Source organism: Triticum urartu, chromosome 7, assembly GCF_003073215.2.
Source record: "Triticum urartu cultivar G1812 chromosome 7, Tu2.1, whole genome shotgun sequence".
In the NCBI taxonomy this organism is placed as follows: Eukaryota; Viridiplantae; Streptophyta; class Magnoliopsida; order Poales; family Poaceae; genus Triticum; species Triticum urartu.
Window position 1 is genome coordinate 193,357,945 of NC_053028.1, and position 12,358 is coordinate 193,370,302.

General features: G+C 43.6%; 2 protein-coding genes and 1 long non-coding RNA gene across 4 annotated transcripts; 1 reads left to right on the forward strand and 2 right to left on the reverse strand.

Moving 5' to 3' along the window:
• Positions 1–409: 409 nt before the first annotated feature.
• Positions 410–1,500, reverse strand: LOC125518779. Its single transcript, XR_007288102.1, has 2 exons — positions 1,303–1,500; positions 410–1,218 (listed from the first exon to the last, which is right to left on the reverse strand). It is a non-coding gene; the product is annotated as an uncharacterized LOC125518779 (long non-coding RNA).
• A 196-nt stretch (positions 1,501–1,696) lies between these two features.
• On the forward strand, positions 1,697–5,336 carry LOC125518778 (BTB/POZ domain-containing protein At2g04740). Of its 2 annotated transcripts, XM_048683647.1 has the most exons (5): positions 2,077–3,065; positions 3,637–4,393; positions 4,484–4,520; positions 4,621–4,754; positions 4,837–5,336. In XM_048683647.1, the coding sequence occupies exons 1-5, from the start codon at positions 2,567–2,569 to the stop codon at positions 5,174–5,176; spliced, it is 1,767 nt and encodes a 588-aa protein (XP_048539604.1). In that variant the 5' UTR covers positions 2,077–2,566; the 3' UTR covers positions 5,177–5,336. The 2 variants fall into 2 exon arrangements, 1 of the variants encoding a protein (XP_048539604.1); XR_007288101.1 differs by lacking the exon at positions 4,837–5,336 and adding an exon at positions 1,697–1,834 and having other exon boundaries at positions 2,053–3,065; positions 3,637–4,520.
• A 1,093-nt stretch (positions 5,337–6,429) lies between these two features.
• On the reverse strand, positions 6,430–11,181 carry LOC125524800 (fimbrin-4-like). Its single transcript, XM_048689826.1, has 14 exons — positions 10,991–11,181; positions 10,709–10,879; positions 10,347–10,594; positions 10,037–10,208; positions 9,260–9,319; positions 9,104–9,172; positions 8,897–9,013; positions 8,311–8,630; positions 8,002–8,160; positions 7,736–7,935; positions 7,412–7,620; positions 7,110–7,206; positions 6,810–6,901; positions 6,430–6,708 (listed from the first exon to the last, which is right to left on the reverse strand). Exons 1-14 carry the CDS (start codon positions 11,075–11,077, stop codon positions 6,430–6,432), a joined length of 2,280 nt encoding a protein of 759 aa, XP_048545783.1. The 5' UTR covers positions 11,078–11,181.
• Between the last annotated feature and the right edge of the window lie 1,177 nt (positions 11,182–12,358).

The window sequence follows — 12,358 nt, forward strand, 5'->3', positions numbered from 1 at the left end:
TACACCCTCGGTTCCAAAATAAGTGACGTAGTTTAACTAAAACCATGACACTTATTTTAGAACGAGAGGGTGGTACATTACTATATTCACAGCTACTCCCTTTTTAAAGAAATATAAGAGCATCTCTAGTAAATCCGCTAAAATCTCGGCCCATAATCTTTTTGCAGCCCGCCTTATATTGAATTTGCAGAATTTGCAGTACCACGCGGTGTCTTCTGGAACAAATGCAGCAAACCCCTACCGCAAATTTTTACGGTACGGGTTTGCGGCATCTATTCCGCCAGACGCCGCGCGGTACTGCAAATCCGTACAGTAAATCATCATTTTAGGCACATATAACTCAAATAAAACAACAATAAATATTAAACTTAAATGTTTTTAACATAAAAAAGACAATAATTATCTCAAATACAACAAATATTGAAATCCGAATAACAAATTGTTTGGAATTATTACAATAATAAATTGTTCAGAATTAAAACAATTGTTCACCTCACACATGAAAAGAATAGATCAAATTAATAAAATTGGAGTCTATTGACCATACAATTGCCATTGATGCTCAATGAGATAATTGCGGAGCTGCTGATGTTTGTCACGGTCTTCTGTCTATCGGTAGGTTTTAAGAAATGCATTGATCTCATCTGAGTTTCTAGTAGGCTTGACACGGCTATCAATATTGTCATAGAAAGAAAAGCTCTAAGTTTAAATCCCTCTCATCATCGATGATCATATTGTGTAGAATTACACATGCATTTGAGCGTGGTATCTTCTTCGATGCAAAGATACTCATCGGTGTAATCAACCAGAATGCCATATGCTATCACTCATATTGCCACCGATATTTTTTGGTATGCACTAAATCCTAGCAGACCGGCTTCTTTGGTGAGTGAAGAACCGACAATTTTGTTTGCAAGCTTCCACAATGCGAACAAAAAGAGACATACACATTCGATAACGCCAAAGGAAGAGATGATCCGGGTAGGTTGGTACCTTAGCAAAGTAGTCTCTCATGAGCAACTTGTGACCGAGAGCTTGGTTGCGTGGAATGCAAAGCCGGCTGACTGTCGAACCGCGATGCCTCTTCTTCTTGCCGGCTTCAAATTTGTCAACAAGGTGCAACAAAAAAGGATGCTCGACATCGTCGTAAAAAATCATCTCTTCTATGTCAGAATCATCCGACTCGGATGACGAGGACGAGCTCCAAATATCATCCATCTGCGAAAAAAAATCGAAACTACATCAAAATTCGACCGCCAGCCGATTTGGACCTAAAAACCGGTGCAAAGGAGCAAATCTTACCTTTCACCATCGGAAAACGCAGCCGCCGAAGCGTCCTTCTCCCCACCACCTGTTGAAAGCACAGCAGCCGAAGCCTTTCCTTCTCCACCGCAGTCGCTGCCTCCTATATTTCCCCTCGCCTAGCTTGGGCCCGCGCAGACGGCGACTGCTCAATCTTGCACGGAGCAGCCGGATCCGTCCCCAACGCGGCACCAATCGAAGCTTCCACTCGGATCCATGGCGACAGCAGTTGCAGCCTACCGACGGCAAAAATGGCGGCCTCCACGCTCGAATCTTAGTGGAGAATATGCGGGCAAGGACGGTCGAAGCTATCCACGGCGCGGCCGGGATGGTCGGAGGAAGCAAGAATCGCTGGAGAATTGGGGAACGGGTGGCGGCGGTACGGCGGGCGGGCGTGGAAAGTTTCCTCCCGCCAAGACACAAGATTTGGATAGGGGAAACCGCAACGGAGGAAAGGATAACAAAAGATTTGATGGCTGGGGACAATTTTTACAACTCGCCCTAAAAAGTTCGCGGGCCGACCGAATATAAGGTACATGTTCTGGTTGGTTTTCAGTCCAGTACTGTATATCGGTGGTTATTTTACGACTGGGCGATTATAGCGGCTCTGTTAGAGATGCTATAAGACCTTTTTTTAGAAAAAAAGGATTACTCCGTCCTCTGCATTAGAATAATGCATGCAGCCTCAGATACTCTAAGACTTATTAAATCACTACTTTAATGATCTTAAAAGTCTTAATTTTTTTACAGAGAGAGTATAAACTAAGCCTAATTTCCAATGTCATATGTATCACTTTGACATCGTGGAGCTCGCTATCGACCGAACAAGAACGCTCGCGAGCTCAGAGCGTGATCATGTAGGCCTTGTCGTCTTCAATGGAGACGACGAGAAGGGCGAGAAGGATGTAGCGCCATTGTTGGAGATTGGGATTGCGACGTCAGCAGCAATTCGTGCAGGTCGTGGTGGATATGGCCGCCCGTAGCTGCTCTCCTGAGCCGCCGTTACCCGTACCGACTTCCCGGGGATTTAGGAACGAGGAGGTGGGAGCGACATCGACCGTCCACGGAAGCAAGATCGACGGCCTCCAGGACATCCGAGCAAGACCACAGATGGAGAACGTGCCCGAAGGAACTGGTCGAGCAGGCGGGGAATTCCATCCGAACAAGTCCATTTCGCACGTTCCCTGGAGCGCCGCGATTCACGGCCGGCCGCCGCCCGCCGACCGCCGCGAGGCAAGAAAAGGAAAGAATTTCCCCGGAAGAGATGGTGTACGCGCCGCCGCCCGACGGCATGGGCCTGGAGATCGACCTCGACCTGGACCCGGAGGACCTCCACCCGACGGTGCCCCTGAAGAAGGTCCCCGCGGGGGACCTCTTCGAGGCGGCGCGCGCCGGCGACTGCGACCGCCTCGCCCTCCTCCTCGAGGCCGGCGCCAACGTCAACGCGCGCGACCGCTGGGACTCCGTCGCGCTCTACTACGCCTGCCTCGCCGGCCACGCCGACGCCGCGCGGATGCTGCTCGAGGCCGGGGCCGTCTGCGCCGAGCGCACCTTCGACGGCGACCGCTGCCACTACGCCGCGCTCAACCTCGACCTCCGGAGGCTCCTCAAGTCGTTCGAGGCGCGGCCACCCCCGCTCGCGCCGCTGCCCGCCGCGCTCCGGGCCACCTTCCTCGCGTGCCCCGCCAACCGCGCCGCGTACCTCGAGATGTTGCTCCAGGAGGGCGCCACCGCAGAAGCCGCTGCGCTAGCTGAGGCCGAAGGTCAGCAACTTCTTGGCTTGCTTGCCGCCTGGATTGCAAATGCAACTGGATTTGTGGATGCCAATCAGATTGGATGTTATATGCAAGGATTGACAATACTAGATGGTTGGATTTGGGGGTGAAAAAAAAAGTTGATTTCTGTAGTTGCTGTGATTACCAATCAGACCACTTTTGCATATATAATATTCCCTCTGTAAACAAATATAAGAGCGTTTAGATTACTAAAGTAGTTATCTAAACGCTCTTATATTTCTTATATTGTATGTCACTGGAAAGATTGCACATTCGAAATGCACTGTAGGTAACCAATTCATCTAGTTATATATCAATTCAGTACAAATATATGTCTGCCTGAATTACTCGAGCCAGCACAATGTGCACTGTATTTCTCAAGAACAACAGTGGTTCAGTGCATATGTAAGATATTGTTGAGATGTGTTCCTTTGATTTTCTTTTCTGTAGTATAAAAATTTCCCATTCTGTGTAAGTGGAAAATAACAGCTTTATATTTTCACTTATTTTGTGGAAGATTACGCGACTGATAAGTTTTGTGTTAACAACTTTTGTGCAGGATTTGGGCCAACAGATGGTGCATCAACTGGCAGTCTCTTCCCCCCAGATATTACATTTTACGTGGATGGAAAACCTATTGAAGCTCATCGGATCATCCTTTGTGCTCGATCGCCCTTCTTTGAACAGAAATTCGAGACAGACTGGAAAAACAGGAAGGAAGTGAGATTTTCTAATAAAAAATTATCTTTTGGTGCCTTGTACAACCTTATCCATTTCTTCTATGCCGATAGACTCGAGGCTCAAGTAGATGAAATGGAAAGTTTGTCACGCACTTGCAAAGTTTGCAAGTGTGAGGAGTTGCGTAAGTTAGTTGAGAAAGAAATTCTGCATCTTAGGTTTGCACTGTATAAGTCAACAAGTAAGTTGGGTTTGGAAAATGCACAGAGTCCGAGACGGTTCATTTTACTCGGGCAGTCATTGCCACGGGAAGATCGCCTTCCATCAGCATTGCGGCGTGTTCTTCAGAAATGTCTGGCTAATTCAAGAGAAGAAAATTTCAAAAAAACTGTAGCAAATGAGATGTGCAGAAACTGGAAGGATGATGATCTTGCTGATCTCACTGTAAAAGTAGATGATAGAGTCTTCCGTTGCCATCAGGTGATTTTGGCCTCAAGGTCGGAGTATTTTAAAACCAGACTATCTCGAACAGTGGATTTTCTTGAAGGTAACAATCGAGTGCATGCATCTCTGGGTCTCCCATTTCTTGAGGAGCATGACCTGAGTACAGAAGCATTTGAAAAGATGCTTGAATACATGTAAGATCCCTTTGCACTTTTTCTTGCTTGACCATTATTGTTATTGTTACTGCTCTTGTCTGGTTTATTCCCTGCTTGTGTTAATTTTAGGTATACTGACAATCTGGAGCATATGGATCCAGCCCAGGTAAGATATACTACAAAACATGATTCAGTTACCTATTCTTACAAAATACTGAAGTCGCATCAGTTTGTTGCGAAACTAAACTGAAGTAAACATATCCCAGGCTGAAGAACTATTTGATGTCGCATCGAGATACCTGCTGTTTCCCCTTAGGCGCGCTGTAGCTGATTTACTGTTACCAAATCTGGAACATGTTTCACCTGCAGAGCTGTGCCATTGGTTGATCTTGTCAGACATGTATGTGCTCGTCATGCTTGATATCTTTCTGTCATCGTATTATCTGATTTGTAGCTGAGGTCAATGTTTTCTCCAAATGCAGTTATGGCGTTATGAAAATAAGGGAGTACTGCCTGGATATCATTGCCTACAATTTCGAGATGTTTGCGGACATAAGAGAGTTTAGGGCTTTGCTCTTGACACTCCCGCCGCCATCTGCAAATGATGCACTACGAACGACTCGTCCCAGCCACCCCGGGGCTGCAGGGCACACTGACCAAGGCAATATTCTCGACGACTTGCGTGAGAAATGGTTGGAAGCGGAGGCTGCTGAGCTGGACGAGAGAGATCAGAGCGCAGCGCTGTTTGACCAGCGACTGGAGATGCTCATGCTCGTTGCGGAGCGGGAAGCCTGTGATGATGACAACGCTGCCCTCCGCTGAGAGATGGAACTCTATACCTTTCTTGTGTAGCTCTTCCTTTTGTAGTCTTCGCTGGAAGGGACTGATGTGGTGTTTCTGAATTACATGTCTCCCCTTTGTTTTACAATGGATGCTTCTTACACTGGAATGAAACCTTTTTGGAGCTTCAGCATGTTTCTGACTTGTTGCACAGTATCTCAATGGTAGTAGCTGATTTATTGTTTTAGCAAAAGTAATGGCCGATGTTTAAAACAAACAGTGCTTTTTTCTGCTTTACTGATGCCATCTGGCTGTACGGGCCATCATACGGTGATGCTCTGTTACAAGATTACTTCTGTATGGAACTTGAATTACACCAGTTTTTCTATCAGATCTGATGGCTCGTCTTGATGAATCGTTCTCCTTAAGCAGAGAAGTTTACTTTTTTTTTTGTTATTAAAATCTGTGCATGCAAGCCAGTTGGGAAACCTGAAAAAATCGTGTGCCCAACTCGCATCAAATATCGACAAGGACCTCTTTGAATTGTAGGGATTTCAGAGCCCCTGGGGAAGGGCCTAAAAATGTGTGCGCATTCTTATGAGCCCACTCCTAGAGAAAATCTTGCATGAGCTTAAAACTCATCTTATTCTACTTTGAGGATGAATCTTCTATGTGCCTCCACTATATCTCATCATTTCAAAGTACCCAGGGGCACCACTAAAAAACAATTATGTGTTTTAGCATCCTGACATCTCATTATTTTCTTCTTCAATTCCTATGTTATCTAATTCTTGCCCGAGAAATACTTACTACTTCAATTTCTTTTCCATCTTGCATAATATGGTTAACCACCATGTTAGAAAATCCACTACAGAATAAAAACGGGAACAAAACAAACATAAAGGAATCTTGGAATACACAATTGACAATTCATCCTTACAACATTCGACCGATTGTTAGCAACCAACAACTTTAAGTTGGTAAACAGCTCAAGTGACCGACCTTTTGTATTGTAAGAGCAAGAGAAAAATTCAGTGAACAAATATAACCTATATTCAGCATAATCCTATACACTGGATTGTTTTATGTGCACTTAGTAAGAAAACTATACAAATACAAATACAAATAACAAATTTGCTCAGATCTATTCTGTGCGCGAGACAGGAAAGCAAAAAATGATGGGAGGGAAAGTACTATTCTAAATCATCATTCTGTAGTCACGATCTCACATTGTCCCGGTGTCTGAAATATTGTCAATTGTGGTTAAGTTGGAGTTGGACTATCAGGCAAAAACCTCAAGCAGGAGCCTCTGAAGTACTAGTATCATCAGCAGGAGCCTCTGAAGTACTAGTATCATCAGTTGGCATGTTGGATGCTCTATCAGGCAATGAATTCACCTCTTCTCCTTCTGATGGTGCTATTATCGAAGCGGAATCCTCTGAGGCGATATCGGAAGCAGCATCTGAAGCCGCATAAGATGATTCTGATTGTTCGGATGTTTCAGGCTGCTGTGGCTTCTGCAGACTCCAGTACATGATGCTAGCAGTCAATGTTAGGATCATTTTCTGATTCACCTGTACGAGAATTAGTTTAACATCATAAGATAAAGATAATTATGTATTTGACCTTTAGCAATATATAGCATGTTGTTTATTTCATAGCAATGGCCCATTACATCAATGATGTCTTCTGGTAACAGAAAAACAGAGCACCCGAGCTTCCGTGCGACACTGATGATGTAGGTTGCATTTAACTTCTTCTCATCATCTGCAACAGTAAAAGGGTATGCGCGAATGAGAACGAAGGAATTGCAAAAGATATACGGGGCATGATTTCATTCGGTTCTCATGATGCGCCAAAATAAAGCACATATAACTTTTTATTTTCTTTTTTTGCGGCAGAGACCACATATAACTTAAGTTAAAAGGTCAGCAGGTAAAAGGAAAATCAATCCATTTGTGGACGAAGAACGCACCATTTACACCCTTCGATACAACCTTCCAGTTCACAACCCTTGGCTCTACAGCACTGAGAAGCTCAAGGAAAAAAATTCCACTCGATAGGTTCTTGTCCTGAAGCAAAGAGAGAATTATGAGGGTTTGCTGGACAGATATGACAACTGAAAAGGCAGGGGCAGAGCTTTCATTGTTTAGGCAGGGGCTGAACATAGACACAAAATATATTTGTCAAATATTCTATTACACTTATTGGTCCCCTGTTAATTTTTCTGCAAGCTCAACTGCTGCTGAAAGGCAATGTGCAATCATAAAAGATCACCTTAAAACTTTCTATTCGAGAATTTCTCCCGGAAACCTTCACTTTGTTATTCGCCCAACTCAAGATATCAGCATCCGTTATTTCTTTTCCTTGGGACCCTTGAGAGTGGAATCTCAGTTTGTTTAACAGCTGGAGGATATTGAATCTCATCAATTGCCATAGAAGTGCTGAAATAAGACGTGAGATGATACTTAATATGGCAACTCCATCTAGAACAGAAAATAGAAGAAGGGAGGATGGATCATTATCAATGTCCATCTGCTACTTTTTATGACAGTTAAATAGTCATCTACCACGATGCACATTTTGGTAAAATTAACTCACCAACAATCAACTTCTTGTTTCCCTGAACAATATCATTTCCAGCTAGATTCACCATGGAAAACTTCAGATCCTTTGCAATATTTATAACTTGATTACAGTTCTCCAGTTTTCTAAATGGCATTTTTATCGGAGGTTTTGTCGCTAGCTTCCAGTTGACATATCCGGGACAGACTTTGTCGAGCACTTCTAGTAGGACCCACCTGCATAGACATTTACATCACTCATCTGTTCCAGATAAGCATGACATGCCTCCGTCAAAAGCTTACCCATTTCGAACATCTTCAAACACATTGTTCACGTATGTCGCAATTCCAAGGCTGTTGATCCACATTCGGAAGGCTCTCTCTTCTCGGGACAATATAACCTCATCTCGCGATGAGGTTTGTGTGAGTGCAACCTGTCTGGAGTCAGTACTCAAACCGTTTCTGCATGTAAAAAATCATTCTACTTTGGTGAACATGAAATGGCATCACAGAACCACCAAGGATATGAGAACGCGTTCAGTATGCAGACCATAATAAAAAGACAGGCTTGATAACTGAGGTTCCTACAAAGAGTAGACAAATAATTCTCACCTATGTTGGAATATTTGTGCAACAAATGCAAGGTTGAGATTTGGGGAGCCTTCAGTAATATCCTTTGGGCTCAAGTATCTTTTGCAGCCCAACTTCTCTGCTTGGTCAAGTACCACTTTCGCTCTTACGGCAGGATCCTTGGTGTCAAATGCAAGTATAGAGGAATGCTCTGGAGCGAGAGATTTGATAAGATAGGCGTAGGCTTCAGCATCCTGTACAAGCCTACCTTGTAAGATAATTGCTTGTTGAGCATCTAATAGACTAATGGAGCAGTAAATGAAGATATGTTTTTGTTGGCACCACACATGAAAAATACGTTTCTATCATGCATGAGGTATTACTGAATTTGTACAAGGAATCTAGAAGGATTGCACCATTTGCATATTACAGATTGCAGCAGACAAAGTATTCAGACTTTGCTTCCGCAACATAGTGTTTAATGACGCGTCAAAAAATAGTGTTTAATGCATGCAACACTAAGTAGTAATACATATTTGTTTCTCAGGTGGTTCCCTTGAAAGTAAGAGGACCAAACATGCAGTTACACATAAATTCTGGAAGAGACAAGCCTATTTGTTGCGTGAACCTTGATATCTGAGGAGAAGTTGGTAACAATTTTCTTGTAGCCAGCTTTCTTGAGATGATAATTCATCCATTGAAGTAGTAACTTTTCAGGTGACAAGCTCAGCACTTCATCTATATCCTGTACAATAATAAGTACAATAAAATGTTATATGTCCAACACAAATATATTATGTCAATAAACGACATTACATAATGACAAGACTAATACCTTGCTGTCATCAAAAATTTCCACCAGCTGTGGCGTCCTCTTAAGATTTAGATCAGCCAAAAGTTGTATCTATTTTACATGAAAATATATATTAAATAGTGTAATAGGACAGTTATACACATCTTTATGTAGCCTGTCTGCATCATAGTAGCATACATTGGGGATTTCAGGATTCACCTTTATAATTTGAGATATCAACCCGAGAACTAGATGAGTCTGCAATATTAAGCATAGGGTTAGTCATTACTACCCTTCTTTTAATTAGTGTACTATTTTGCACTGAAAATGATATTGATGATTATACATAAGGGGGATGCAGGTATCTATAACGTATATATATGTACATCCTGGTTAAATAACTAAAGACATTACAAAATGAATTCCTGGAGATGTCCATCGAAAAAAAAGAATTCCTGGAGATGTATTCGACACCAACTTAAACTTTTGGAGACACGAGAAGAAAAAGAACATGTGCAGCACAACTAACAGCAGAGTGAACAAGAAAAATAACACTGAGATAAATGTACTCCCTCCGGTCCTTTTTACTCCGTGTATTAGATTTATATCAAGTCAAACTTTGCAAAGTTCAACCAAATTTATATTTAAAAAATATCAACATCTACAATGCCAATTATATATATAACGAAACTACATTTCATAATGAATCTAAGAATATTGATTTGTCATTGTGAATGTTGATATTTTTTCCTATAAGTTTGGCCAAAGTAGAGATACTTTGACTCCGGTATAAGCAAACCCAAAGTCATTGGTAACCGAGCATAATGCACTTTGAGACAAGATAACAATATCGGTGACAGCATATCTATATCCACACATATCATAAAAGGAAAATACTGATACCGGTTAAATCTGGTTAAGAGATCAATAGCTAGAATAAAAATGTACCGCCACAGATAAGAGATGAAGGCATACCCTTCCTTCCACCAAGTCTTGAGCTCCAAGATTCACAACAGTACATCCAATAGCCTTTGCAGAGTTGAGGCACAGTGTGTGGTTCTCATTTCTCTCCCATGGGTTAAGGATCCTTTTCTTGTTGATGGCTCTCTCATCAATAGTCCCAGGTACCGCTACATTGATCAATTTACTGACCGTTTTATCCAGTGACCAATAAATAAGCAAGCATTAGACAAGACTGTCAAAACAACAGTGCATCATTTATATGTTGCCATATCTGTAAAAACCAACAGAATGCAGGTGGGAAACCCCAGCATCAGCATCTCACCAGAGCACGACCCCGTCTCTGACGAGGTCGAACAAATCGTTGCCCGCGGGGTCAATCGGCAGATACTTCTTCAGGAAAGGATCGTTGCCGAGGTACGCGTTGATGTGCGCGACGTAGGACGACTTCTCTGCCTGGTTGGGGCTGTGGTGGATCAGCGTGGTGGTGCTCGACTTGAGGAACGACCACGAGTTCTTGCTCCCGCTCGCGCCCGCCTTGGAGCTCACCCTCTCCTGCAGGTTCAGGTACTCCTGCATGCAGCGCAACATATCGCCCGGTTTGTTTCACCCGCGGCGTCAAAATCAAGCGCTCCTAAGTTACCACTTGAAGGAACCTTGAGTGATTCTCGGGAACGATCGATGTACCTGAAGGAATTGCTCGAACTCAATCTCTTGGTCGCTGTCGGGGCAGACCTCCGACAAGAACGCAGCAATCTCCTCCTCGGAGACAACCTCATTGAGCCCCTTCAGCTTCTTCATCAGACCCGGCAGGTTGTTGGTGGTGACATGGCCGGACTCCCTCTTCAGAGTCACATACTGCAATCACACCACACGACAGGATTGCATTTCGGAATTCGGAGCGGAACCGCAATGGGCATAATCAATTGGGAATTTGGGAGCGGGAAATGCAGCGGATTCGGGCGTGACCTTGGCCTTGAGCGATCGGAGCTCGACCTGCGTGAAGTGGCCCTGCAAGGAGGGGTCGGAGACGACGACCCCCACGAACCCGGACATCTATCTATCTGTCTCCGGCGGGGAGCCCAATTCTTGGAGCGCCCTAGCGAACGCCGCTGCGGGACGCGCGGGCCTCAGATCAAAATAGGAAATGCGGGGATCGATCGTCTCGTTCGCGCGCGCATTGGGGGATCGAATTGCCGAGGAAGGAGGGATCGCCGGACGAGCGCGTAATCGATCGACGGGAGGATGCGGGGCGGTGGCGGTGGCGCCTTTGGCACACGGTCGAATTGTGGGAGATGTTCTTGCTTGCTTTGCGCCAAATCTTTTTCTCGTTAGCTTACGACGATGGCTTTTGTTGCGTTCCGGATTTTGTGGGGGCCGGGGACGGGAGACGGTCGGGACAAGGAATGCTCTTCGTTTTTTTTAGTGCCTTTTTTATCAATTCTTTGAATGTTTGGGAAATCTCATGTCTAGAGCTTTTTTATAAGACTAGTAATAATGTACGTGTAATGCACGTTTATATTAGATAGTATATTAGTTGCACTTTGGTATTTAGTAAGATATCAATTACTTTTTCACGGTAATGGTAGGATATTAATTACATGGTAGATTTAAAGGAATAACGTTGACTCAAAACATGGTGGGTAACCATAGCATTATAAATGTGTTTGGTGCTAAACATTGGAACGATTTGAATCGTTATATAACATGATTTGATGATTAAGATGGTTTGGATCTGCCCGTTTGGGTCTTTTTATATTGGTACGTAGATGCTACTCTCTTTTTTTTGAAAAGGAACTGACCTATTATAAAAATTCACCTCAAGTACAAAGCATCTCAAACATTATAAAAATTGTTTTTGATGTAACCTCGTCAAGAGGGCGTTCCAACAATTTATGTAGATTGAAAAAACTAAAAAAAATACAGAGTAATCCAGTTTATTAGGAAAACTATGTCAAAAGCCACACACAAAAAAAGATTACAACAACCATAACACCGACGTCGACCTAGAAGCATCCCACCATCACCAAACACGATCACCCCCGAGTGATTGAGAACGACACCTTCTGAAACATCTTCAAGAAGGAAAACGACGTATGTGGGCATCGACGTCGACAACATCGACCCTCATCGACCAAAAGCTTCAGCCCACACCTGCAAACAACCAGGCCACCGAAACTTGGTAAATGATCCTGCCAAACCAACAACCACTACCATCGATCCCATGTGACCTAATGTTTGAGAAAGTACTCTTCGACAATGCATCCATGGAGGAGAAAAATGCCCTTGAGCGTCATCATCATCGACAATGACCCTCGTCGAATCAAAGCTTTTCAT

What these genes read in the sequence shown, in the direction of transcription:
- LOC125518778 (XM_048683647.1), top strand. Translation starts at nt 2,567, where the DNA reads ATGGTGTACGCGCCGCCGCCCGACGGCATGGGCCTGGAGATCGACCTC. An exon ending in AGCATATGGATCCAGCCCAG is followed by an intron (nt 4,521 to 4,620) that starts GTAAGATATACT and finishes AACATATCCCAG; the next exon opens with GCTGAAGAACTATTTGATGT. An exon ending in TGGTTGATCTTGTCAGACAT is followed by an intron (nt 4,755 to 4,836) that starts GTATGTGCTCGT and finishes CTCCAAATGCAG; the next exon opens with TTATGGCGTTATGAAAATAA.
- LOC125524800 (XM_048689826.1), bottom strand. Translation starts at nt 11,077, where the DNA reads ATGTCCGGGTTCGTGGGGGTCGTCGTCTCCGACCCCTCCTTGCAGGGC. An exon ending in TGAATCCTGAAATCCCCAAT is followed by an intron (nt 9,173 to 9,259) that starts GTATGCTACTAT and finishes CATGTAAAATAG; the next exon opens with ATACAACTTTTGGCTGATCT. An exon ending in TTTGAAGATGTTCGAAATGG is followed by an intron (nt 7,936 to 8,001) that starts GTAAGCTTTTGA and finishes ATGTCTATGCAG; the next exon opens with GTGGGTCCTACTAGAAGTGC.